The 27,278-nt window shown below is 55.8% G+C and overlaps 2 protein-coding genes across 7 annotated transcripts in view; both read left to right on the top strand.

The window, feature by feature from the left end:
- GAS7 (growth arrest specific 7) overlaps nt 1–15,931 on the top strand; it is a 199,308-nt gene extending 183,377 nt beyond the window's left edge. For 5 of the 6 annotated variants that reach the window (XM_045083387.1, XM_045083391.1, XM_045083392.1 and 2 more), the window contains exons 10-14: nt 2,631–2,759; nt 3,108–3,231; nt 7,352–7,431; nt 9,053–9,151; nt 9,724–15,931. In XM_045083387.1, the coding sequence (XP_044939322.1) occupies nt 2,631–2,759; nt 3,108–3,231; nt 7,352–7,431; nt 9,053–9,151; nt 9,724–9,837 (546 nt within the window). In that variant the 3' untranslated portion in view covers nt 9,838–15,931. The remainder of the gene's footprint in view (nt 1–2,630; nt 2,760–3,107; nt 3,232–7,351; nt 7,432–9,052; nt 9,152–9,723) is intronic. The other variant, XM_045083388.1, reaches the window with a different exon arrangement.
- Nucleotides 15,932–18,507: 2,576 nt separating this feature from the next.
- On the top strand, nt 18,508–26,152 carry RCVRN (recoverin). Its single transcript, XM_004760168.3, has 3 exons — nt 18,508–20,281; nt 23,023–23,134; nt 25,756–26,152. The coding sequence occupies exons 1-3, from the start codon at nt 19,901–19,903 to the stop codon at nt 25,869–25,871; spliced, it is 609 nt and encodes a 202-aa protein (XP_004760225.1). The 5' UTR covers nt 18,508–19,900; the 3' UTR covers nt 25,872–26,152.
- The last annotated feature ends 1,126 nt before the right edge of the window (nt 26,153–27,278 follow it).

Raw genomic sequence — 27,278 nt, 5'->3', positions numbered from 1 at the left:
TTAGCATCTGCTACCAGAGGGCTCGTTGAAATTCCGCTCTGAGTGTTCCGCTTTGGGGTGGGGGGCGGGTGAGTGCTCATTTAAGAAATGCAGTTTCGTCAGGGCCGTCTTTCAGGCGGTGCTTCTCTCCCGGTTCCAGCCACTGCTCCTGGCAACAAAGCTCCTAACAAAACAAGATTGCCATATACAAAGGAAGTGATACCTGGCTTCAGCCGAGGAAGGGAAAATGGGAAAATTCTTTCTGATGGAAGAGAAGTCTAATCCGGCAGGAGAGACCATACATGCCGACGGGACATTTTAGGGGAACAGTGGGAGTCAAGAGACGTTGGGTTCTATGTTGGGGCTTTCCCTAACAAGCTTTGGGACCTGGGGCAAGTCTTAGCATCTCTTGGCTTCCTTTTTCCTTTTTTCTTTTTTTTTTTAATGTGTGAAATGAAGATTTTGGACCAAATCAGTGGCTTGAAGCACACTTGACTGGGACCCCCAGTCACACATTTCCCACGGGCAGCCAGAACATGCAGGCGCCCTCGCCCAGATAGCCATATACAGATACGCATACACGTGCTCGCCAAGACAGATGCTTCCCGAAGCCGCCCTTGTCCTTCTGCCTAAGATGCACTCCGGTGCTCTCTTTCTAATCCAAAAGCCAGTCCTGACCCTACACTCCCCACTAAGCTGATTTCCCAACTCTCAGGCCAGCTCAGGAGGTCATGAGGGCAAGCGTCCGGGAAGGCCTTCTGGCCCTGGGCAGACTAAGGTGCTCAGACGTAAGGAACAAGTAGGGATGGACACCCAGCCAGCGTTCTTAAAGAAACAAATAGTCTTTTGAAAGCACACTTAAAAATATAGGAGAATCCATGGGTTTCTGTCTATGGAATGACATGCCTGTGACCACAAGTGGCATTACGTTTCCAGAAAGTCAGTTTGGAATCTGGGGGACACATTTTGGTGTATTGGCAGGTTCTGGGGACCTTCCCCAGACCACAGGACCTGGGGCTGGGACCCAGGAATCCTGTTGTCCCTCTGGGTAACTCTTGGGCACATGGAATTCTGGAAATCAATTCACTTCCTAGGCCCTTGGAAAGCGACCTCCGAGTTACCAAATCAACAGGCTGAGTTCACTCTCATCAGTCCCCCCCGCCAAAAAAAAATCAAGAGCAGGTGTCCACAGCAACTAAGTGAAGCCACTTCTTCGCCAATACCTGATCTATAAGGGAAAGTGACTGTGTGTCCTGGGCAGCTCCCAAGTGTGTAATGTCCTGCAGGCTGCCAGCAGGTGGGGCTATCTTCCTAGGCAAGGCCACTTCTGGGGGCTCAGAAAAATGAGGCATTTACATGGGGGGCACGGTGTTTGGTTGGCTTGTGCTTTGTTAGCCTTTGAAGGTCATCAACAAAGGCATCCACTTCTCTCTCAGGCATCAGGCACTGAAGATTGTGTCATTCTCCCAGGTAGTAAAGGGGCACCCACCCCGCGCCAGCTCCAGCCGGACGCTGTGGACACAGCGGGACAAAGCCCACAGGTCTCTGCCCTCTCGGAACTCACAGTCACATGTGTTTGGTGGTTTAGGGCTACAAACACGGAAGTCCTGGGGGCTCTGGAGAAAAAGGGAGTGTGGCAAGAGTCTGGTGAGGAGGAAGAGAGAGAAGCAGTAAAACCCGTGTTGGGAGGTCCTGTGTTCAGGGAAGTTCAGCTGAGTCTCCCAGAGGTGCTTCAGGGACAGATGCAGGGCGAGGGACCCTGCAAAGCTGGAAGAAGGCCGTAGGAGGACAAGTCGGGGGCCTCCGGGAGGCTGAGCCGAGGCACTCTAGGAATCTGAGCCGAGGTGCTCTGGAAATCTGAGTCAGAGGGCTCTGGAATGCTGAGCTCCGGGAGCTGAGTTGGGGACTCCAGGGGGCTAGTTGGGGGGGTTCTGGGAGGCTGAGTATGAGAGCCTGTCGCCTGGGCTCTGGGCTGCTCCCTCGGCTCTGACCGCAGCAGGTCCACACTGATTGGGAAAAGGTCTCCTTACGAAGGGAGTGGAATAGGGAGAAGAGAAAGTGCCTGAACACCAGCCCCTCTCTGGCTCTCAGGAGTAGGCGGCCGGCTCCCTCTGCCGCGAGGGAAGGCACACCTGTCTCCATGTGGTCTGGAGAAGTGAGTTCCTCCTGGCCTTGGGCGAGGTTCCCACCACGGCTTCCTAGAGTTCTGAGCCGTGTCCGGACCATCCTTGTCGCCTCAGGCACCTGGCCCGTGGCAGACGTTGAGCAAACAGAACTGACCGAGCTCATCTCATTAAATGGCCCGCACGTGGCCGTCACTGTGCTCTGTGCTTGGGGATGAGGAGATGGTGGCTTGGCTTCTGCCCCCAGAAAAAATCCCAGTTTGGAAAGTAAGCAGCGTCCGCTCAGGACCTGAGCAAAGTCCCATGAGAAGCCGTGGGTGCCTGGAGGAGGCAGGAGGCCGCCGGCAAAGGGCTCAGAGAGGCTTAGACACGAGGCCCTCCGTCCGTTGGTGTGAATCCTGGGGTCTTGCCAGCTAAGGCGACCCCCTAACCCGAGACCTGCCGCGTGGTTCCTTGCACTTTCCCTCCCACGCCGCTGATGCCCCGGGTCCTGAGCGTGTCCCCCCCACCCAAAACTGTCCTCAACAGCTGCACAGCGAGGTGGAGAAACCCCTGATGAACTTCCGAGAGAACTTCAAGAAGGACATGAAGAAGTGTGACCACCACATCGCCGACCTCCGCAAGCAGCTGGCCAGCCGCTATGCCGCGGTGGAGAAGGTGGGAGCCTGGGGGGCCGGGCCTGCTGGCAGAGGCCTTTGTCCCCAGGTGCTGGGTTGGGGGTGGGGGTGGGGATGGGGGGGTGTGCTAGCCTCCAGCTTCGGGGTGGGGTGTGGGACGGGGGGCACGTCCAACCCCTGCCCGCTGCGGCCATGGAAGGGCCCCTCTGGCCCCAGAATGGGGTGGCGGGTGCCATCATCTGCTCGGCACTGCCGGGGTAAAATGCCCACAAACACGGGGAGAAGAGAGGACCCTTTCCCAGCAAAGGGGAGGCTGGGCTGTGGAACCTGCAGGGCCATCCCGGCTTGGAGCCCCATATGCCAGCTTCCCTGTGTCGTCCGACCCCAGGCCCGGAAGGCCCTCACGGAGCGGCAGAGAGACCTGGAGATGAAGACCCAGCAGCTGGAGATCAAGCTGAGCAACAAGACGGAGGAGGACATCAAGAAGGCACGGAGGAAGTCCACACAGGCTGGTGAGTGTGGCCGCGGGCAGCCCTGCCTCTCCACCCCTCCCCCGGGGCCTCGGAGGCGCAGGAAGTGGGGGGGGGGGCTGCTGCAGCTCTGTGTCCAGGCCCTACTGGTGTGGGAGCTGCCCTGGAGCTCAGGAGGTGGAGAAACTCCTCCCCGTACCCAGAACTCAGGCCTCCTGTCCACCCAGCAAGTGAGGCTCCAGGGCTGCCCAGTGGTGATCAGGGGGACTCCTGCCCCTGCCACAGAGTCTGACATTTTGTCCCACAAAAGAACCGGATTTCAGAGTCTCCTGCAAAGATTCCCCCCAGTGAGTTGGCTTCTGCTTCCACCTTGTGGTAAAAATTAGCCGATGCACAAGGAAGGCGTGGATGGCCCCTTAGAACCAGTTAAAAAGAAAAAAAGGAAAACTTAGTACGTATTTCGTCAGAACGTCCAAGTTGACGCCAGGACAATGCTGTTTATGGCTTTCTGGGCTTAAAGCGCGTGCTGTCATTAGGGTTCGGATCAGATGGTCTCCCTTCTCACCTGAGTTTCTGGTGATCTGGCACGGTTAAACTCATTACAGGACGGAGCAGCTGCCGTCTGGACGGGACGACACGGTGGTGCAGGAATAGTCACAGAGCGGTGTAGTGTAGACTCGACATTTGATGGACAAAGATCTTAACCTGGTGGCGATAACCGGATCCAGAAATAGAAGGCGTAATATACTTAACCGGGGATTGGGAAGGCAGACCCGGGACGGGGAGAGTCTATTTCAATTCATTCAACTTATTTCATTATTTTAAAAATAAAATTGGGTCGCCGCTTGGCCAAAAATAAAAAAGGTAACCAGGACTTAATATAAAATCTTATCCATTAGGGGATAATCACCATCAACACTTCCTCATGCCTGAATTCTTAAAAAACGTTTTCTTAATATTTAAATGTAGACTCATTAGATCAGCTGCTCGTCTATGTCCTGAACTTATATTTTTACCGAGATAGCTTCTGTCACTTGTACATTTATTTACCCATCTGATCCCGTACGTAAGACTTTCTCAGTGGTCGAATGATGTCCACGTATGCTGAGACCAGACCCCCAATTTTTTTTTTTCCATGATTCCCCTGATGGACTCTTCTAGGACTTTGAGATGGTCGGTGGGTGTTCAACGATGTTGTCACTGTAGCTGCGTGTCTGTGAGTCTCGGTCCGTGCAGGTAGAGAGCGTGGATGTGAGTTTCCGGGTCAGAGCGTTGGGTTTGTTTACGTGGCTGGTTCCAAACTGCTTTCTGGAGAGGGATGTCCACTGTGGGCGTGTAAGGGATGCCCGTCCCCTAAGCTCTGGTCCGCACTGCGTGAGACCAGACTCCGCCATCCTAGCTGTCTGGTGAGAACCACTGTTTTGTTGGCGATGTACGTTCCTTTTTGAGTGAATTTGAGCTTTTCGAAAATCGACTTCTCTGTGTCATCTGTGACTTTTTTCTGTGAACCGAACTGATGAACTTCCGTCCTCTTCTGTGTTTCTTTGATTCTGACGGATTGATTGACAATGGTGAATGATGGGTCAGGAAAATTAACCTCCTGTGGTTTGAATTGCAAATATTTTTCCAAGGTTGCCATTTATCTTTTTTTTTTCTTTATATTTCTTTCTTTTCTCTCCCCGCCCTCCCCACCCTGCCCTGGCTTGTTTTCTTCTCAAAATTTTTGGTAGAACAGTCTTTTCCTCTTATTATGAGTTCTGGGTTTTGTGATTTAGAAAGAACTTTTTCAATATATATATATTTCCGATCGCATTTTTTCTTTGGCTCCAGGTTTAAGAAGTAAACGCGTGCATATTTGAGCCGCCGGGTGTTTCTTTGAACTCACACCACTGCTTTTGGCCTTGGTCCTCAAGTCTTGATTTTTTTGGTATGTTTTCATTTCTCTCGTACCCTAGGTATTTTGCTGTTCTTCTCCTAGTCTCAGTAATTAGCTTCTTATTTTCATTTCTCTCACATTCTCCATAATCTCGCCTTTTGCGCTTTCTAGAACATGTCAGCCAAGTTCAGAAGAATGTTACATTTCCGCCGGCCAGGACCCTGCCTAGCAGTAAAGGTTTCTGGTTTTGCTGTTTGTATCTCGGGTTGTTGTGGGTTAATCAGGTAACACGGTGTCTCAGCTCTACAGTTGGGAGTGACGCTGTGACAGAAGTGACCCATCCTTGTCCTTGGATCTCACTGGGAAAAATTCTACCTTTCCAAAACCCTATCTGTGCGCCGGGCGCCAGGCCCTCTGCCTCAGGGCATCCACGTCCAAGCCCCCAGTCTTCCTGCGGGGGCGGGGGGTATTTCTGTACCCTTCACAGATGGTGACGGTCCTGGAGCGCTGGGACCCAGAATCCCACCATCTCTTCTTCCAAAGACACTGCTTGTCCCCACGTTCCTGGATGGCCCGTCACCGGGAAGACGCCCGCTCTTTTTCCCTGCCTCCGTCCCTCCCTTTCCTCTCCTCCGTCCTCTTTCCCGAAGCCTCTGGAAGGGCACACCTCTGGGTCCTGGCGGGGCTGGATTGCGTTTGGTCATCATTGCCGTCACCATAGCTCGTGTTCCTCTTGTGCCAACTCCGCCGGCGTCCGTTGCAAACACTAGACATGTCGCGACTTCTTAATCTTCCCGTCACTCCGTGGACATACCGCTGCTCTCCCATTGTGTAGGTGGTGAGCCTGAGGCACGTAGGCAGGGTAACTGACATGTCCACGATCGCACAGCTACCAGACAGTGGAGCTGGTAGGACAGCCCAGATATTCCGGGTCCAGAAGCCGTGACCCTAATTCCTTCTGTTCCAAAGGGTACCCTCGGGCTGGCTTCGTAGACAGAAGACACCATCTCCTACAGCTACCCGATTCCAAAGCATGTTCTCAAGATCAGGGTCGACGAAGAGGGCAGTGGGGGTTTGAGTATTGTAGGTTTGTAGAGGGACATGCTGACCGCCCCTCGCCACTGTTGGTCAGGCCCGGGCTCCTGGGCTCCTGGTGGGAGTGTGTTTGCAGTGACGTATGTACTCTCTTCTCTCCAAGTCAGTCCTTTTTGAGGTTAGGGACCCATTCACTGGCGATGGATCAGGACCCCTTGGTTGGGTTCTGTTCCTCAGGCTCATCTCTCAGCGAGCGGGGTGGTTCGTCGGAGGAGGCTTCTGAGCTGGGCCCTGGGTCATGTCGACGTACGTCTCCCTGATTTCTTTCACTTCCATTTCAGGATACACGTGAGCCCCAAGGGATGTGGTTAGAGGTAGAACTTTGAATCCGCGGCAATTACTAGGTTTAGAGCGAATCGGTTAGCTTGGGGCTGGCTCCAGAGTTTTGCCCATTGAGAACACAGACTGGGATTCCTCCCCGTCTCTGGAACCCCGTGACAATCAGAAAACCAAGGTTCTTGGGGCGGGCACGTGGCGGTCACACTTGCACCTGTTGTACGGTTTGTTTTCTTCCTCATTACAAGATGTTTCACGTGTACCTGCCTTGCCTTCTGGAAAATAGTGGACCAGCCGTCAAGACTGAAGAGTTCAGTGGGTTTCACATCTCTCTTTTGTGAAATTAAATGTGGTGGGAAGAGCTCACTCCCTCCCCCGCATCCCCTGTTGCCCAAAGTGGCCACCGCCCGGGCCTGGCGCGTAGCATACCTGTGTGTGTGTGTGAATGAGCCGCAGACCGTCAGACGCATTGTTTTGTGTTTTGGAATTACGTTCCGGCACACGTATACACACGTGTGCAACTTCCAGACTCTTCTTTAATGCTTAACTCCTTCTAAGTTGCTTGTAACATGTTTTAACTGAGAAAGACTCTCCAGTGCCAGATGAAAGTGCCATCTTTAGAGAGGGAAGGATTTCTTGGGTTCATGATAGGATTGGGGGTTCCTAGGAGCATTCCCCACCCCACACACACACATACACTTCACACTTCATCCTGAATTCTTGGTATCTGGGGTCACGCTCAGATGGACACTCATGATCCAGGGGTTTCCCCTTTCCTTCACTCTCTTTCCCCTTCCTCCACTTCCCGGTGGCCTCCGTGACTCAGGGAGAGGAGAAGGCTTGGGGCATGGATGGGGCAGGGCAGCTGTGGTGAGGACAGGACAGAGGGTGATGGTGGCTAATGATCTTTTCCAGGGGATGACCTCATGCGCTGCGTGGACCTCTACAACCAAGCCCAGTCCAAGTGGTTTGAAGAGATGGTGACCACCACGTTGGTGAGTGAACAGAGATGTGAGAGCTTGTCAACCCCAGGGGGAATGCTGGCGGGCGTGGGATGGGGCAGAGGTGGCCACAGAAGTGCCCATTAGATCCTCTCCATCACTAAGGTCAAGACCTTGACTCTGGGCTGGTCTGTGGATTCAGATCCTGCTTTGGCACTTCCAGCTGTGTGACCACAGGCAGGGGTTGGGTCTTATTACTCTTCTTGGGCTATCCCTGGAGGGGTCAGAGTTGACCAAGGATGCCTTCAGCCAAACATACGGTGGAGCCTTTAGGACAAATAGTCAAGTTATAGGAAAAGCGTGACCCTACCCACCCCCGGCAGGGTTGCCCGTCCTAGACAGAGGACACATACGGAGTGAGGTTGGGATAGCTGTTTAGAAGGAATGGGAGTGGAGGCCTCTGATCAAGGAGTGCAGGGAATAGGCATCAGACCCCCTTTTTTGTCTTCCTGAGGATTTTTTTAAAGATGTGTTTATTTTAGAGAGAGAGAGAGAGCTCACAGTGGGGAGAGGCAGTTGTGGGGGGGATCTCAAGCAGACTCCATCCTGTGTGCAGAGCCCGACCTGGGGCTCAGTCCCACAACTCTGAGATCTAGACCTGAGCCGAAACCAGGAGTCAGAACTGACTGGGCAGCGCCCCCCTGCTCCGGGCACCTCCCGAGTATTTCTTATGAAGGGACAGTATCTCATCCTCAGTGCGCTTCTGTTGGGCTGGACGACAAAGTGTGCTTGGCCCTTGGGCCAAGTCCACTGCATCGTCCACTGCCCAAAGCCAGCCTCGTCCATCCGGCACAGGACAGACTAACTCTCTGCGTGCCCAGGTGTCCGCCCCCCGGAGCAGATGAGAGGCCTCCCCCAGGGACCATGACCTAGTCTTCCTCCTGGTTAATCTCCTAATTAAGCCCTCTGCTTTACCCTTCTTCCCAGTTAATCACCTGGGCAGTGACCTACTTGTGCACAGAATAGCAGCCTGATCCCCTAAATTCCAAAGATGCAGAACCATCTAGAAACCGAAGGACAAACCCTCTCTCTTCCATTTGACCGTGGCCGTCTGACTCCTCGCCCACCTGCCTCCCCCACCCCCACGTCCCCTGGCCTGGTCTCTAGTCTGCGCTTGAACCGGACAGAGGAGAGAAAGCAGAGGCCCAGGGACAAAGCCCCAAGAGTCCGAGACACAGAATCTCTACATGTGACTCGTGTCCAGCCTGATGGGGAACCGGGGCCAGGGCTGCCCTATGGCAGAATCCAGACCCTGGTTCGAACCCCGCTCCTCCCATAATGCCCTGGGCTTTGGGCAAGTGATGTCACAGATCACAGGCTCTCTCTTAAAATGACAGAAGACAGTTAAGTAATGCACACGAAGCTCTTAGCACCCACTGCATCCCGCAGAGCAGGAGTCAGGGAAACCACAGCTGCTGCATCTCCCCTCCCCCCGCCCCCTGGATGCTGGGTGAGTTTAGCCCCCAAGGGTCCCCTGACACCTGTTTGAAGCAGGCGGTGACTTGTGCTGTGTGGCTAGGGTAGGCTGGGACCTGCATGGGGGGAGGGTCCCCCACGTTGTGGGCTCAGGCTCAGGGGTGTGTCCCGTCTCTCCCCTCCCCGCCACGCCGGGCAGGAGCTGGAGCGGCTGGAGGTGGAGAGGGTGGAGATGATCCGGCAGCACCTGTGTCAGTATACACAGCTGAGGCACGAGACGGACATGTTCAACCAAAGTGTGAGTCGCCTGTTCAGGGCCAAGACCAGCAGGACCCCTGCGGGAAGGGGTGGGGGAGGGGCGCCGGGCAGGGGCGGGCTAGCAGCCCCTCCAAATGCCTCTGTCCTGACGGTGGGGGGTGGCAGGTGCATGGGCCCGTGGGATGGGCTCACGGACCATCCTGGGCACCTGCGCCGGTCATCCCACACGTCAGCTGTCAGCCCAAGGACAGAGAAGGCCGTGACAGTTAAAAGAGCTGAGACCTTATCGCCTCCCCTGGCAAATTTCTTGCCAAAAAATAAATAATCCAGAAACGTTCCAATTCCCTGAAGCTAAGGTTCCATCGGCCCTGTTCTGGGATGTTCAGGTGGGGACAGGTGGAGGGGGTGGTCCCGGACCTGGAGCCCTGGGGCCCCCTGCCTAGTCATGCAGGCCCTCGGGCCCAAGGCAGAGTGCAGTGAACGAGGCGCAGCGTGGGGACGAGAGCCCCGGGGTTCTCCGCACCCCTGTGCGCCGCCGAACCTTGCAGGGGTCTTTGCTGTCCCCGGCATGGCCGCAGGCTCTGACTGTGACCCCTTCTCCGTCCCTTGCAGACAGTTGAGCCTGTGGACCAGCTGCTTCGAAAAGTGGATCCAGCCAAAGACAGGGAGCTGTGGGTCCGAGAGCACAAGACAGGCAACATCCGCCCCGTGGACATGGAGCTTTAGATGGGCACGCACGGCCCCGGGGGGTCCTGCCAAGGAGAGGGCTGGGGGTCCCATGGAGAGGAGGTGGCCGCGCCCGCCACGGGGCCCGCTGCCGAGTACACCTGCCCTCCACCCACTGTCCTGGTCCTGGTCCTGGTCTGCCGAGCCGGGGTGATTCCAGAAGGGAGGCCCTGCTGGGAGCGGCCAGTGCGCCCAGGCCGAGAAGACGGATCCACAGCCCCGCCCTTGTCCCCAAGGCGGAAGCCCCCCGACTCCTGCGCTATGTTTGCTGCACCAGGGACACACTGAGGCTGGAGCTTGGTGGTCCCTGCCGAGCCCCGCAGGGGTCACCTCCCCACCCAGAGCCAGCCGCGTCACCCACGTGTGCCCCTGGAAGCCCCGAGGCCCTCTGTCTAGCTGGTCCCCTGTGTCCTGGGCTTTGGATGGTCGTGGGGGAAAGGTCCCTGTCTCCAACCAAGTATCACGATCAGAATTGTTGCAGGAAGGCACCGCTCAGCTCAACAGCCCCCCCACACCCAGAATTCTTTGCAGCCCAGCCCACCCTCTTCTATTTTTTTTTTTTCCCTGTCGCATTCTGGGAGCTCACTTCCTGGCTCTTGGCCCCTTTTCCATCATCTGGGGTCTTGGGAATAAGGCCTGGCCCCTCTCCACGCAGTCAGACCCTGCCTGGAGAGGTCGGGCTGGCACTACCTCATTCAGCACAAGTCGGAGTGTTGAGTCACGTCTCACGCTAGGTCAGGCATCTCCTGTCGAGTCTCCGGCTGGAGACCCCACTCCATCCCACACTTCCCTGCTTCCTCAGGGAGGCTCCCGCTGCCCACCCCTGCCCCCGTCCCAGGCTCCTCACGGGGCTGGCCCAGTCCCCTGTGGGAGAAGGGTTGGGATGGCTCTCGGTCACCCCTGCCCATCCCCCGCAGAGAGCTCCATCTGCTTGTGTTTGGGGCGCGGGGGGGGGGGGTTCCCCGTGTGGCTTTCTCTCCCTGGTGGGCATGGCACAGAGAGGACAGGCTCTCACGGTCTCCACGGGGTGTCCCCTTCCAAGCCAGTGTCCTGCCACCCCAGCCTCATGTTGTCCTGCACGTTCCGGAGCCCCGCACGGAGCCCTGCTTGGTGCTGGTACCGCCTTCCCCTTTCCCCACCTCCTCATTCCTGGGAAACGCGGATCTGGACGGGACATGAGAAGCATTCAGGACACCGCTCATCCGTCCCTCCCTTTATAGAAACACAGCAAACCCCGTTCTCCACCATGTCCAATCCTGAGAATCCACACCAGGAGACCTGAAGAAGTGGTGACACTCCAGTGTCCACCCACACCTCACACCCCGAAGGTGGTCACTTGGCCAGCAGGGGACAGATGCTGGCCCAGAACCCACGCCCTGAGAACCCATCCTTCTTCACTCATATTTCCCCTTGAGGACTTTGGACGTCCAGCACCCATACGCCCCCTACAAGGGTAGGGTCCTAAGAGCACAACTTCTGGGTCCCTCGGTCTTCATGCCAGGAGTTGATGATTCACTCATCTTGAGTCTTTTGTCACCTCGTTCTTTCTCTGAGACAGAATTAGGCTCTCACAGTTTAGAAAGATGCCCAGTATCCTAGAGTAAGCCACGCTTTGTCGCTTGTCCTGTTGAACCATCCCAACCAAGAAGGTCAGTGTGGAGGTTGGATCTGTCCCTGACAGGAAGGACCGCTCCTTCGGGATTGGGGGTTGGGCCATGACACCAGCAACTGATTTTAGGATGTTCTGTCTTGGTTTGTCTATGAACAATGGGTGCTGGTAGGAATTGCCTTGTGACCAAGTGGACTAATTTGTGGGTGATTTTCAAGTGCTCAAGCCAATAGCCTTGTTACTAACATAGATATTTTGAGTGTGATACGGCTCATTGGTTTTTTTTTTTTTCTCCCTTGCGAGGATTCCTGAGTCTTCTGGTCCTCCCTGAGACAGGGGGGAGGGGGCTCTCTTGCCTCTCCAGGGGAACCTGAATTGGCCCAGTGTGGGTTTTCTGAAGTCGTTCTTCCCCGCCTCCTAACCACCCCCACCCCTCAGCCCGAGCTCATTAGCCTCCTCACATTATTTTCTTTTTTCTCTGTGCTCCTTCCTTCATCAAAGAGCTTAGTGAGTTTTGGGGACAACACAGGGCAGGGGAAAGCCCAGCATCTCTCCTTTCTGCATAGACGTATGTTTTCTCCGGGAGTCTGGCAGGTCAGTAACCTTGACCTTCATGTACGAGCGTTCTTTGCAAAGTTGAGGTTTCTAGGGATTCTCTCTGTTGGGCTGGTAGACCTGCATTCATTTGTTCGTCCACTGAGCAGATACTGGAGTCAAGCCAGGCATCCTATGGGCACAGAACTGTAGCTACATGCAGGACACACGCTCTTTCCCCGTCTCCTCTGTTCTCTGTGGAGGCGGGGGCTCTCTAGATCTCTCTGTGGAATGGGAGCATGGCACCCCTTCCACGTTTAACCCCCTTGGAGCCTGTCATCCTAACTCAAACCACCACCGGGTGGTGTTTCCTGGCTGGGTGGAAGGTGGACCCTAAGGATGGAATCCCTTGTCCCTCACAGTCTGGATGCAACTCAGATCTCAGATTTCTCTCGTTTCTTTTAAATAACTCTCCTCACTTGACAGGAAAGAACGAAGCCCAGGGATGCCCCATGAACCCAGGGAGTGAGGAGCAGGGTCTGTTAACGGGGCTCCCACTCTGGGTGAACCAAGACGAGGCTGAGGTCTAGAACACCCCAGGGCTCCGGAGTAGCCCTCTATCCAGTTCCTTTATTCTTGTCAATGTCGGTGTTCAGGATAGAAGAGCGTGTGGCTGGGCTTGTGCTGAGTGTCTGGAATATTCCGGGCACATCCGTGGTCCTCTAAGAACAAGTGAGCCCTTTCTTCCTGCCTCCTATAAGACATGATTGCATTTGATTTTGGGTGGGGGGGAAATCTCTAAGATAAATGGTGTCCAAAGTGCGTTGGTTGGCGCAACAACCTCCAGGCAAAGCCACTTGTTCCTTCCGTCACTCTTGATCAGTCTTGCCAAGCCCTGGACGACCGCACCACGAAGCCAGCTGCCCGTGGGACCACCTTGGGCCTTCTTTGTGCCTGTCGGGCCAGGAGGATCTCTGCCCAAGGAGGCGCTTCTCCCTGGGGCTGGTTCATGACCAGAGCGAGCAAAAAAACAAGTGTCCACGCTCCCAAACCAGTGGGGAGGACGGCTGTTTCTCTTCCCTTTGTGAAAACCAATCAATTACTAGCTTAGTGGATGGGTACGAAAGAATTTTGGCGGAACCAAAGTCCCTTCTTGGAAATACAAGCCATAAACTTCAAAGGACGTCCAAGACTTTGGCTTGTTGATGTGATTTTACTTCCAGCCGTGAGTGGCCTTGACAGGGAGAGTTTAAACAGGATTCTTCAGACCCGCTGATAGTTAGGTAGGTAGGGAAAGCACTTGAGGCGTGTTAAGTGGGGTACAGACCAGCGTATCCCCTGAATCCTCCTGCCCCTCCCAGACCCACCACCTTGGTTTTTTTGGTTTTGTTTTGTTTTTCAGATTGAGCTTTTTAAACATACAGTATTAAAGTTTACTGACCTAGGGTGGAATGCACCCTACTGTATAGGGTTCCATGAATTTTGACAACCCTGCAGTCTTACAACCACCACTGAAATCATCATCCTGTTTCTCTCACGCCTGAAAATTCCCTCCAGCTCCTTTAAGAGCTGATCATCCACACCTGCTCCCCTTCCTGCCCCCCCCCCGGCGGCCCCCAGTAGATTGTCAGACCCTATGGGGTTGCCTTTTCTAGAATGTCCTATGAAAGGAGCCCCTGATGTAGCCGTCGAGTCTGGCTGCTTTCCCTTGGCTTCATGCTTCAGGTCACCCATGTTGTGTGCATCCCTATCACGTCCCATGTCTCGTGGAATCGCACGCTGTCACACGGGCGAACCACGGGCTTCCTCGCTTGTGAAATGCGTTGTTTGGCTTAGAGGCTCCGGGCCTGGGGTCCTCGGCTTGTTTGCACGGCTGCTCCCTGTGCTTCCCAAGGCTCCTCCAATGCCAGCCGTGCCCGCCATCATTCTTGGAGCTCACACTTGCCCTCATGGTTCATTATAGGTTTTTGTGCGGAAAAGGGCTGGGGGGCTGGGGGAGGGGTGCCTCCCACTTCTGCTGCATCCCAAAGCTTGCACCTTGGCTGGTAGATCCATGCACTCCTGGGGAGGGAGGGGGGCTCGCTTCAGCTCACACGGCCTTCGACTTCTACTGAGCCTCATGAGGGGGGCGTGGAAGGTGAATGGACAGAGTGCGGGTGGAAACACAGAGGGCAACCTTGGGCTGGCCGTGACCTCTCCCCGGATCTCTGTTCCTCCATCAGCAGGCCGCAGCTGTGCCTTCTGGTGTCCCCAGTCTCCTCCAGCTACTGCTCTCCCTCCTCCCCTTCTCATTTCTCCAGGTCTGTACCCGACACTATCATGCCTGCCCTGAGCCCCATCGGCATGCTTGTGCATGGTGATGTCTGAAGTCCTCCCTAGAGGGATCCCCTGGTGCTTCTCTCGTTTAGACATGAATGGAGCTAAAATTAAGAGTTTCCCGAGCTGTTGAGAATGAGGGAGTTCTGCCTAGGGCCCTGAAAGGAACACTTGTACGTCATTACCTTCGGGGTCTCCCCGCCAACCCCGATCTTAGATCTCATGTCCTGAGGTCTATTTCCAAGGACCAAGGCAAGCAGGATGGAGACAAAGCCTCTTCCCGTGAGCTGCTTGGCACTGCTGGACCCTTGCTGAGCTGGTGGTCACACCGAGCCAAGCCTGTGCCTGCAGCCCCCGGGACAGGGAGGGAGTGGCAGATAGTGGCAGAGATGAGCCCGAACCCAGCCAACCGGGCAGGCAAGGAGCATGATCTCCCCACCGCCAGGTGACAACTCCTCCCAATCGGGTCTTGATGGTGCCCTGCTAGAGGAGAGGTGAGCCCTTGGAGGCAACCAGGTAGCCCTCCGAGCCAACGGAAGACATTCCTGGGGCCAGGGCAGGCGGGGAGGGGTGGGCCGTGGAGCCCAAGTCTGCGGGACCCCGTTCTTGGGCACATCTGAGTTGAGTTTTGCCAGGGATGATTCTTGGCCCCCGCCCCCATGGGAGTATTGCTTCTGTCTGGCCTTTTCCTGAAGGTGAAGGACCCCCCTCCTGCTGCAGCAGGTCTGGGTGAGAATGAGGTGACAGGAACGGATGTTTTGTTTTCCCTAACCCTTTTGATGCTGGGGCTTAGAAAGGAGTCCTTGTTGGGAGGTGCCTCTGAGGGGGCTGGGGGCGTCTTTGGGTCTTTCTTTGGGTGTGGTTTGGGGGACGCTGATCCCTTGTGTTGGAGGGGCAATCCTAACAGGATAGCAGTAGTGGGTCTTCAGAGGGTCTGGGCACACAGGTGCCATCATGGGGATGGAGAGGGAAAGCATTCGGCACCAGGTTGAGAGCACTGGACTGTCCCCGGTCCACCACCTCGTGGGTCCTGTAACCCAAACTAAAGTCAAGTAAGCAGAGACACGCCCTTTCCAGCATCCCACGCAGCAGACCAGCTGCTGGGAGCTGTGGTCTCCAGGCAGCCATCTGGACCCAGGAACAGACATTCAAAGGGACACCAGCCACCCTTGGCGACTGGGTCCCAAATCTGCATCTCTTCCCTTCCCTGAGGAGGGAGATGATAGCGGGGTGGGGTAGGAGGGTAGGGGGGCAGTCCTTTCACAGACGAGCACATCAGCAAACCCTACGACAGTGGGATTTTCTAACAAAATAAACTTGCTTATTTGGTCTGTTTTCTGTAACTTTTGCTAAATACTTTATACATTTTTAATGTTAAAAAAGCCGTGTCTCCTGCCAGCATTCCTCATCCCGGTATGAATGTGTTTACTCCACATTGTATATCTTTCCACCCTCTGGCTGCCTAGATCAGTAAATAAAATTGATGTACTATAATTTATAAGTAACACTGTTGAAACTCCGATCCCTATAGAGGCTGTAACCTGCCCGTCCCCCTCTCCCCCCGCCCCCACCTCCCGTAACAGCATTTGTGTGCATTAATGCTAAAGAATTAAATGTTTAAAGGGTTTAAATTTTGAAGGCGTTCGCTATATATACTTGTTTTGCATTATTCTAAAGGGTTTTCAGGAAGTGAGATGCTCTCTCATTCCCCCCCCCCCACTTTGGCTCTGTGTGTACACTCAAGATGGTTAGACTCATCCCATGTAAAATAAACTGTCCGGAGACACTGGGTCCTGCTGGGTGACCCTCCTTCCTGGAGGGACTGTCACCCTCTCCTTTGTATAAATGGTCTCAGCAGTCCTCCAGGCTCCCAGGGGTGGCGATAATTTTGTGCCTGATGTCTTAGCTGAGGGCGTCTGGATGTGGACCCCCCACCCACCCACCCACCGAGATGGGCACCGTGCTGCTAGACCCACAATATCTGGCCCCTCTTGGCCCCCTCCCCTTGGCGACTTCTGTCCCTGTGGACGGACGGGGATCCTGGCGGTTCCCTCTTTCCCCATCCGACCATCCATCCATCCATTTATCCATCCATTCTTGCAACAATTAAGCACCTACTACATGCCAGACACGGCTTTAGGTAGTGTGAACACGTCAGCGAGTGGACCAGATAAAGAGCCCCGCTCTCCTGGAGGTAGGTGGCTTTCTAGCAGGGAGAGAGTCCCTGCTAGAAAGTCCACAGAGTAACTAATCCAGCCTGGGGTAGGGAGAAAGGACCGGGCAGGGTATAAGTACGGGTGGTTTCTGGGAGGACCCTGGATAAGATGCATTAAGTAGGGTGGGTAGGGACAGCCTTGTTCGCAAGGTGACGTTTGCTCAAAGGCAAGGGGACCTGGGGTGGGGGCTGGGGGGAGCCCAGGAGGTAGCTGCAGGAAGAATGTTCCAGGCAGGACATGGCTGGGTTATAGGCAGTGGGGGTGGGGGAGGGACACCTACTGGGTTGGGGGCAGCGAGGCCATAGAGGAGGGATGGTGGGGGTGGGGGAAGCAGGCCCTTGAAGGGCTTTCATGCTGGGGGGTCCAAGCCAAGGAGCATGGGGCCTGACTTCATGGCTGGAGGGCTGGCTTGCAGGACTGCTGGGGACAAGGCAGAAGCAGGCAGGCAAAGAAGCTGGTCCAAGAGGGGACAATGGTGCCCACAGGTCACGATCACAGAGGAGGAGGGGGCGGTTCAGGGTCTGAATGCGCTCTGAAGGTAGCCCCAACGTCTCGACGGATTGGGGTGGGGCGTGACGGGGGTACCGAGGATGACTCAGGATTTCCGCCCAAGCCACCGACAGGATGGACTGCCGTTTCCTGCAACGGGAGGACCGTGGGAGGAGTGTGCTTTCCCATTCTCCGCCACCCACCCACCCTCCTGTACCCCCTTTCCCGGCTCAGTGCTTACTGGGGTTCAGGCTCTGGTTCCAGGCCATGGGAGGAAGGGCAGTCTTGTCCTTCAGCCCAGAGTAGGGGCAGGTAGGGGAGTGAGGGTGAGCGCTGGGGAATGGCCCAGGCTGGCAGCCCAGACGGAGCTCCTGGCTTGGCGGGGTTGGGGTGGGGAGGAGAGGACAAGGCCAGCCCCTGAGAAGAGACCACATCTCCCCACGGTGAGGCCGGGAGGGGCTGTCACAAACTGAGGTCCTCTGTGGGGGTGGGGGGCAGGCTTCCCCCTAGCAGCCTTCCTTTGGGGTCTGAGGAGAGTTTATGGCCCCAGCTCAGACTTAACAAATCCGTTCACAATACATCATCTCCAACAACTTGTTTGGCTAAGGAGCATGAGTATAAACTCTCCCTCTGATAGAAGATGTTTATGCAGGTTTTCAAACAAACCCCCAGGTCCTGACCCCTCTCTCAGCAGCATCAACACAGCTGCCTGTGGTCCCATCCAGGAGCCGGGCCCCTCGGGGGCACAGCAGCCTGAGGAACTCCAGCCTAAAGTGCAAGGCTGCTTCCCACCTGGGGCTGGCTCCTTCCTCCTTGCCCTCAGCCAGAGCAGAAGGCCCTGGGGTGGGGGCGGGCGGACAGTATGGGGAGGGCAGGGGAGGAACGGAGGGGGGGCGGGGGGGGGCTCTAGCTGCCTCCTGCATTAACCCAGGGCCCATCCCCTATCTCGTTGCCCACCTGGTGACCCCAGGTCCTCACCCACAGCCCCGTCACTCAGGCCTCCTTGAGAAAGGAGTTGTTGTGATGTAGTGAGAAGACCCTGAACGGGGAGCCTGGCCGACCAGAGCTTTCCTTCTGGCTTTGCCATGTAGCAGCCATGGAACCCCAGCAGGCTGCCTGCCTTTTGGGGCTCCATGCCTGTAACATCGGCCTCCCCCGATCTGCAGACTCGGTATGGACAGGCTCAGCACCAAGAGGCACTTCTTTTTTTCTTTTCTTTTTTTTTTTAAGATTATTTATTTATTTTATTTAGAGCATGCAGTGGGGGAGGGGCAGAGGGAGAGACTCTCCAGTAGACTCCACAACGTGGGGCTGGATCCCCCGACCCTAAGATCATGACCTTTGTGGAAACCAAGAGTCAGAGGCTTAACCAACTGAACCACCCAGGCTCCCCACCAGGGGGCGCCCCAACCACCACGGAGACAAGGGGTAAATCCCGGGGGGCCTCACCTTTCATGGGCTGGGGTGGGTGGGTGGGTTGGTTGGTTGGTTAGTTTCTGAGTGTGGTGACCGTCCTTTTTCAATTGTTCTTGAGATTAAACGCTTTGCTACAGGATACGGAAAGTCTATAAAAAAAAAAAAAAAAGAAAGGTCTTTTATTAAGAAATGATACGCTCTCACAAACTGATGGGAAAAAATAGGAAGTACACACAGACACTGAAACACACCCACACACACACACCCCCTAGCATTAAGGCCTCCTGAGAAATCCTCTGGAGCCACAGGGGTCAGGACTGAAAAGTCTAGAACCACTGCACCATACTCCCGAATGACCACACTCAACGGCTTTGAACATGGGCAGCCCCTTCCGTTAGGTGCCTCAGGCCTCACCACTCCCCATTGACCCCGATTCACCTGCTTCACTCATCACTTCACCTGCCGGCCCCCCGCGGGCCCTTTAGGTTTTGATTTCCATCCCAGATGAACAATACCAACAACTAACACGTCTTTAGCACTGACCGTGTGCCTGGTTCTGTTCTAAGTGTGTTGTACATATTAGTTCAGTTTAGCCTCAACGTGACAGTGAGGGACAAACTATTATTATGCCTGTTCAGTCAAAGAATATTCACATGGGGGTTCCCATCCTGCCGGGCACGCTGCTGGCAGTGGAGATGCCGCTGGGAACGGAACAGACAGATTCCCTGCCTTCTCGGAGATTTTGTTGGGATGTGGACATGCACAGCACACAGGTAATTCAAAGAGAGTCAGAAGGTGTACCTGAGAGGAAGAAAAATCAAGCGGGGTTGGGAGGTGCGGATGGTTGGGGATGGGGGTGTGCCGTTGTAAATGGAGTGGTCAGTCCAGGCCTTGCCGAGAAGGTGACATTTGAGGAGGCTGAAGGATTAGGAGAGCATTCTAGGCAGAGAGAGGGTAAGAAACACACCTAGGGGGCACACAGCCAGCAAGCAGCAAAGCTGGGATTGGAACCCGGGCTGGGTCCAGAGCCTGGCTTTGAACGACTACAGTATAGAGCTCAGTTCTTGCCCATGGGAGCCTCAGACTTTGGGGGGGAAGACAGGCTCTGAGCAGCGTGGTTCCCGGAGAGCTGGAGTAAGGGAGAAGGGACGGACACAGGGTAACAGGGAGGGCCAAGGCTTTGGCTCTGAAACTTCTGACCTCCTGTCCTGTCCTCCCCGAAGGCCAAGATGGATTGGCCCCCCTGCTGTCAGCACTTTCTTTTAATCTCGGGGGGCGGGGGGGTCTTGGAGCTGCCCCACCACCACCACCCTGGCCACTCCTCCCTCCAAGTACAGGAGTGAAGCGGCCACAAATCCTCTAATCCGCCAGCACCTCGGCGACCGTCTCCAGCAGCAGCCGGCCCTTGGTGGCCGGGAGACCACGTCCCTCCCACCCGCCGGCCCAGCCACCGCAGCCCGGCCGGGCCTGCGCGGCCTCACCCATGGGGAACAGCAAGAGTGGGGCCCTGTCCAAGGAGATCCTGGAGGAGCTGCAGCTGAACACCAAGTTCACAGAGGAGGAGCTGAGCTCCTGGTACCAGTCCTTCCTGAAGGAGTGCCCCAGCGGCCGCATCACGCGGCAGGAGTTCCAGAAGATCTACGCCAAGTTCTTCCCCGAGGCCGACCCCAAGGCCTACGCCCAACATGTGTTCCGGAGCTTCGACGCCAACAGTGACGGCACCCTGGACTTCAAGGAGTACGTCATCGCCCTGCACATGACCTCGGCGGGCAAGACCAACCAGAAGCTCGAGTGGGCCTTCTCCCTCTACGACGTGGACGGCAACGGGGCCATCAGCAAGGGCGAAGTGCTGGAGATCGTCATGGTCAGTCTCCGCCTCCGCATGGCGGGCCTGGGCTCCGCCGGGGTCTGGGGTCCTGGACGCGGTGGGGCCGGGGCTGGCCAGGCGGAGCTGGGGGATGCAGGCGCTGGGGCTCCCGGGCTCCAGGTGCACGGGGTCTCCAGGACACTGACTCGGATGGAGGCTGGTCACTTCCCCACAGCCTCGCCTTCCTCCTAAAGAAGAATCTGGGTGTTTCCTGTTAATTATATAGTGTTTTCTCCCTTTCCTCCCTGTTTCCTTCCTTCCTGTTTTCATTAAACTGTCCTCCCAAACCTCCAATGGCACAAATACATAGTCTTCCACAATTAGTTTTAAGTACATGTTTCCAATACAGAGTAGAAGGAGGCTAACTTGGGGGGCCATGAAATGTGGGTTCCCAGTCCTCACGGTCTTCATTGGCTGGGGCAGGCCATTTCACCTCCCCGGGCTTGGCTTCCTCACCCGCCAGCTCCGGGTTCTGGACTGAGCCACCGGCTCCTTGCCGGCGCGCGCTTCCAACACACCCTCCTTCCTGTCCCCACGGGCCCTGTGTCAGATCATCTGTTGTGAAGACTTTAGGGGTCTTAGGAAAAGCTTTATTTAAGAGGTCAGTAATTTGTGAAATGTGGCAGTGGATGAAGCAGACGGCTGGCGTTGCCCTTAATCTCACCATCTGGAGGGAGCTACTGTCAACCCTGTTGCTGTTTATCTTCCCGGCCCTTTATCTGTACATAAATTTAAAAAATAATTTTGGAACGGTGACATATCTGACCTTTTTTCAGTTGCTGTTTTATGTTTCCGCTATGAAGGTATCTTCTTCTTCAAAACCCATCTTGAACTGCGGCTTTGCATTCCGTCTCATGAAAGGGCCATCATGTTACTTAACCAGCTCTGTATTTTTGGACAATTGGGACGTTTCTGGGTTTTTTTTTTTTCCCCCCCCCCTGAGGTCATTTGTATTTCCCTTCACTTGGTCTCTTTTCCTGGCATCTCTGAGCACACCCCCCCCCCACATCCTTGCTTCATTCCCCTAATTCTCTTCCCGGTAAGAGGAGAGAACGTCGTCTGTGTTTTATCTCATCTTTTGGTGCTTTTGTACACCTGCTTGCGTTTGCACGATTCTCCCCCTGACGAGGAGAGACCACGGTCCAAGTGGCCAAGCAGGCAGCCTGTGGGCAACAAACTCGGCTAGGGCCTCCCGTAAAGAGCGGGAAACATCACCTGCATCTGGGCACACCACACCCCCGGACTGGCAGGTGGCCAGGGACAGGGAACACGACCTCAGAATCCCCTGCAGGATGCCAGACCCAGCAGCGGCCTAGAGCTGGTGCTCCCGGGGGGAAAAAGAAGAGGAAGGGGAGGTCCAGGGAGGGGCAGGTCCCATAGAACCCAGGGCTGAGGCAGCGCAAGATGAAGCCCAGGCTCTGTAATTCACTAGATCACAGGCTCATGGCCCCGGGAGTCCGACGCTACAGGTTCTAATCCCAGCCCTGCAACCAACTAGCTACCTGGTCTTGGAAAAATCTCTGGGGCCCAGAGTAGGGACCAACGGCTCCTTCTCCCAGACCTGACCATCTGTCCTTGGAGTCAGAAGGCAGACGGAGCAGGCAGGCACTCCCAGGGTTTAGCCCTGGGGCGCACGAGGTTCCCCAGGCTCAGGACTGAGAGAGGCATTAGGGGAGTCACCCCCTACACTTCGTTGCTGGGCACCCCTGGGCTCTGAGCACTGCCAGCCCAGCCTGCCGCCCGGAGCTGCCGGCTTTGCTCCTCTTGCTATAGCATGTGGGGGAGGGGGCGGGGGCTAGTTTCACAGGCATTCCTGCCCCTGCCTGAGTATCTACAAGCTGTTCCCGACTCCCACCCAGCACGCCTGTCTGCACCCCGAGCTTGCCCCCACGCTGAGCATGCAGGCTGGCACAGGCTCGGGACCACCGTCTGAGTGCCCACTCCAGCCTGGCCGCACCGGGAGTTACTGAGCTGGTGGGATCCTCGTAACCTGGAGCGCGGAGGGCACACGGAGACCCCACCTTGTCCCTCTCCCTTCCCCAGCCCCTAGGATTCCCTCCAACGGTGTAGGCCGAGAATGAAGGTTCTAGAACCAGCCTGCCTGGGTTAGAATCTCTGCTCCTCTGCTTCTAGCCGGGGAGACGTCTAGCCGGCCGGTGTGCCTCAGTATCTTCATCTGTAAAACAGGACTGATAATACCCATCTCATAGGGCTGCTGCGGGGGTGACATGTAAAAAGGCTTAGAAGTGTGGTGTGGGTTAGGTTTTGACGAAGTTTAGCCGTTATTACCGCTGGGGGACCCGGCTGGACAACTGAGGCACGACCCGGACCCCAAAGAAGCCGGCTGATAGTCTAACACTTCCGAGCCATAGGGTTCAAGGTAGCGGTTCACCAGCTGCCACCCTGGGGGCTGCTGTGGAATCATCGTCATCATCATCATTTGTTTCTTACCCTCATTTTTTTTTAATAAAAGGGAAGTAATGTGTCTATATGGACAGGAAATTCAAAAGGTACTGAAAGGGACAAAACACCTGTTAGCAGACGCCTTCACCCCTCCACCCCATTCCCTGTCCCTTCTGGGATCTCAAAAAGACAGGTGTCCTGGCCCCACTCCCCTCCTCATAGGGGCAGCCTGGGGCCTGGGCATCTGCATTTTAGCCTCTGCCACTGAGAGGGCAGGTAGGGGGATGCCCAGCCCCTGCTGCTCCTTCTGATAATTTCCTCTTTTTTTGGTGCAGGCTATTTTCAAAATGATCAATCCCGAGGACGTGAAGCACCTCCCGGAAGATGAAAACACGCCAGAGAAGCGAGCCGACAAGATCTGGGGGTTCTTCGGAAAGAAAGATGATGGTGAATTCTTTCCCCTTTCACAACCTTTGGTTTTACAGTCATAGGCTCTTTCCCAGAGACCCCAATGAGACTGGTCCTCCGAGGACCAGTGCCTGGGCAGGACCAGGGACACTTCATCCCAGCATGCACTGAGGGGCTGCCTGAGGTCCTGGGGTGCCTGGGGGGTTGGGATGGTAGGGGTCAGTAAGCAGACAGGCCAGCTCTGCTGCTGATGGGGACCGATGCCACATTCCCTTTGCTCTTCCAAGTCCATTACCCCCTGAGCTCTCTGGGGCAGAGGAAAGGCCCTGAATTCTGGAGCCCTGGGGAGGGAAAGGCAACTTAGAACAGTGTCAGCGCCCAGGGAAGGCAGTGGTCAAAAGTCAGGACCGCAGCTCTGTAGGCTTGCGTGCACGTGTGCTGGTGGGGCTGGAGGCACAGCAAACCACTTTCTGTTTAAACGGATTGCTCATCCATCCTAGACACTGGGGTGCACTTTACTTGGTTTCCAGAGTGCTTTCTGCATAGCTGGGACAAGGCAAACCTCAGCCCGGTCTGCGTCTGGATTAGCATCGAGTACAAAGGAAGTGGGATCTCAGTTTACCTGCTTTCACTCCAGTGAGTTAGTCTGGGTCCCCCTGAGAAGCAGGGAGGTTCATTGAAGGAGGGCCTGGGGGTGGGGGGGAGTGGGCAGGGAGCTGGAGGAGCCTGGGAACACCCAGACTGTAGAGCAGGTGGGACTCTGGGCACAGAGAAAAGCAAGCTCCCACCCTTGTGGGAAAGCTTTGGCAAAGCCCCCGGAGGCATCCTCAAGCCCCCTTCTTCCAGGGTCCAGCTTGTCTCGGTCAGCTGCCTTGGTCCGTCTTGGACTGGGAACAGCCCGTGGGCAGCTGGTTTCTTCCTGAAAGTAGCGATGGATTCCAGAACAAGGCAGCTGGTCTGCTGGTCTGCTGGGGCGTGAGGGTCATGGCCAAGGCAGGAAGGATACTGTAGAAGGGGGTGGGGTTGGGCGGGGTGGAGGGGGGGCTGCTGCAAGCTCACATGGCCATCAGGGCCCCCGGAGGGTGAAGGGAGAGGAGCCCTCTGATGTGGAGGGACTGGCCAGTCGTGGACAGTGGACATGTGGCCTGGTGGTTTCCTGCTGGTTGTTGCCACATAGGGATACGAAGCCTACTGGGGCTTCATCACCTGGTTCTCTAACAGAGAGGTCGGCGGGAGATTTTGAACATCTGAAGTGTCTCACTCTAGGACCTACGTATTGGCACCCTTTGTGATCTTGGGGGCTGGCCTGAGCAGGACGGTAGCTAAGGGCAGGTACAGATGGCCTGGGTTCCACTAAGCTGCAGTCCAGGAAGAAGGCTGAGAAGCAAGGAGCTCACTGTCACTGGGGCCAAAGCTGGGGGAGGCAGGGGAGGTCTGGGCAGAATATTTAAGGAGGCACTCATTCTCAGCTGCTACTCCTGGGCTCGCACCTCCCTGAAAGTAAGCACCTCCTTAATTTTCGCTGGGTAGGTGTAGTAGTCCCTGCCCTGATGTTACCCCCCCCCCCCACAACACCTTGAGGACCTTCCCCTCCTCCTCCCTTGCAAACTGTGGCACACCTGCCCCCCACCCCCGTCTCTGGCTCTTTAATCCAGGTCTGGCAGGTGTCAGGTCCCCTGTTCTACTTGTTAACCTGAAAACTGGCCCAGGTAAAAGTCAGAGTCAAGGGAGCCGGGAGACCTGGAGACCGGTGGTGTGTGGGGGCTGCTATCTTCAGATGTCCCCTCTGGAGACGATACCTCACTCCCCAACGGGGCCCTGACTGTGGGAGTTTCAAGCTCTGTGTGAGGCTGATAGAGCAGCTGGGGCTTTAAAACCCAAATTTTATTGCCCTGACCAGAGCTGGACCCCAGAGGGATTAAGGATGTCCAAGTGGAAATCCGGTTGGGTTCAGCTAAGCTTTGTTTAAGCTTCTACTATGTGCAGGCACTGTGAGCATCCCCGTAAGCAGAAAGGAGCACCTGTCTCTTTCCAGAGTTATTTGGACGTGCAGCTGTCTTCCCCATCAGACCAAGAGTCTCCCCAGGGGCGGGGGCTTTATCTCACTCCTTCCTGGGCCACCCCCTGCGGTGGCTTCCGTCCCAGCACAGTGGCTCTGGCACAGAGAAGCTGTCAGCCCTGTGCTGGGAAGGAGGTAGAGAGACCGCTCTCCACAAGCCAGGCTCTCCCTGGACCACACCGGACCCCTCATTTTTCAGTCTCTACTCCTGGATGGATCTTGTTTCCCCTCCCACATATCCATAGAGATTGTTGGCTCTGCTCCGTCCCCCAGAAGTTTCCCCCCCAAACTCCAAGCTTCCGCACTAGGGTAATAGTCAAAATATTTAAGAACCTGCGGGGGGGGGGGCAAAGGCGCCGACCAATCAGAAGAGGCCGTCACAGAGGTTATTAACCCTCTCGCTGCTGGTTGGTGGGGAGGTCCAGGCGTCCTGGGGGAGGAGCTGGGTATGCAGGGGCGGAGGTCGGTACCCTGGGAGGACACCGAGACTCAGTGTTTTCGTAACAGATACCTCTGCACTGGGCACCCTGGCCACTGTCAGCCTCGCCACAGCTTGAAACAGCTGATCCTGACTGCGACCTTTTCCCCCCCAAATGCACAGATAAACTTACAGAGGAAGAGTTCATCGAGGGGACCATGGCCAACAAGGAAATTCTGCGACTGATCCAATTTGAGCCTCAAAAAGTGAAGGAAAAATTGAAGGAGAAGAAAACCTGATGTCACTGCTCGGCCCCGCCCCCACCCCTCCCCCGGCGCAGAAACCCCGGTGAGCATGTGAGCACGCCCCAGGGGCCAAGGGGGCTTCCTAGGCCTTAGCGTCCCTCCTATTTTATCACACCACCTCCTCTCCCCTGCCCTCGGCCCAGGCCTTCCATGATAATCCCAGGATTAGGTCACAGGAGTCCTCAGTATCACCCCCGTGTAAGCTCCTTTGTGGGTTGCTGGGTAAGCAGTTTCCAATAAATGCGAGAGGAGCTGGGCACCCAGCTGACCCGTCATTCTTGAACTGGAAAAGGAGATATTTTCTGATGGCTCAGCCTCAGAGACGAGGACGAATTGCCCCTGCAGTCATGGGCCAGGGTGGTGGGACCAAGGTGGAGACTGGAGGCTGCATGGGGTGGGGGTTGGGGGGGACTATGGACCTAGAAGAAGCCACTCCAGGCGGTGTGGTGACCCTGGAGATGTGCCAAGTGCTGCGGGAGGGGCTGGCTCCTTCAGAGGGACAGGGAAGGTGTTCCCGGATACATCGAAATTAAGGCCCAGTGGACTGTGCGGGGGGGGGCGGGGGGGGGGGGGGGCGGGGAACATGGTGACCCAGAGGGCAGCCCACAGAGACCCTGAAGGAGGAATGAGCATGCCCAGTTCTAGGGTAGAAGGCCGGTCCTGCCGGAGAGTGAGGGAGGAGCCTAGGAAGGAGCTGAGGGAGGAGGGAGAGCCAGCTGTGAGTTACCTCTAGAAGGTAAACAGGGACCAGACCATGCCAGGCTTTTCTACAGCCCCTGGAAAGATAGAGGTTCCTCATGGGGGTAGTGGATACCATTATGGGGTTTGAAGTAGGAGGGACTTCTGTTCGGGTGGAAATAAGTCAGAGAGGAAAGGCTGGGGGCAGGGAACCTGGAGACTAGCTTTTATAGTCACCCGAGGGGTCCTCAGTGGAGGTGGGGGGCAGACTTGAGAGAGTGGGATGGCTCTGGAGATACTTAGAAGGTAGCATCTTCTTGAAAGGCTGCAGGAGGAGGAGGGAGGAGCAGTATGGCACAGGTGTGTGTGGTCCTGGTGCTGGGTGAATAGAAATGCCATCTACCAAAATGGGAAGGTCAGGGAGGGTCCCTGGTTTCAGGTGGTAATGGCAGGTTCAGGTTTGATATGGTGGGAGAGGTGGGGGTGCTCATTTTAAAGGCGAGGAAAAGGAGACCCAGAGAGAGCAAGTAGTTTCCCCATGATGAGTCAGCTAATAAGCAAAGGCGGGCCAGGGCTGCCCACTGGCCTATATCACCTTGTCAGAGCTCCAGAGCCTGGGACACCTTGGAATGCCCCCAGTGGGCTCTCAATATCCTTGTTCTCCTTGTTGTGAAGGCCCATCTACTCTCCAGCCTTAAGTTCCAAAATGAGGTCAGAAAAATA

The sequence above is a fragment of the Mustela putorius genome, unplaced genomic scaffold (assembly GCF_011764305.1).
Source record: "Mustela putorius furo isolate JIRA1106 unplaced genomic scaffold, ASM1176430v1.1 tig00000695_pilon_pilon_pilon, whole genome shotgun sequence".
Taxonomy (NCBI): Eukaryota; Metazoa; Chordata; class Mammalia; order Carnivora; family Mustelidae; genus Mustela; species Mustela putorius.
The sequence above is the reverse complement of the archived record's forward strand: the minus strand, read 5'-3'. Positions and strand labels throughout refer to the sequence as shown.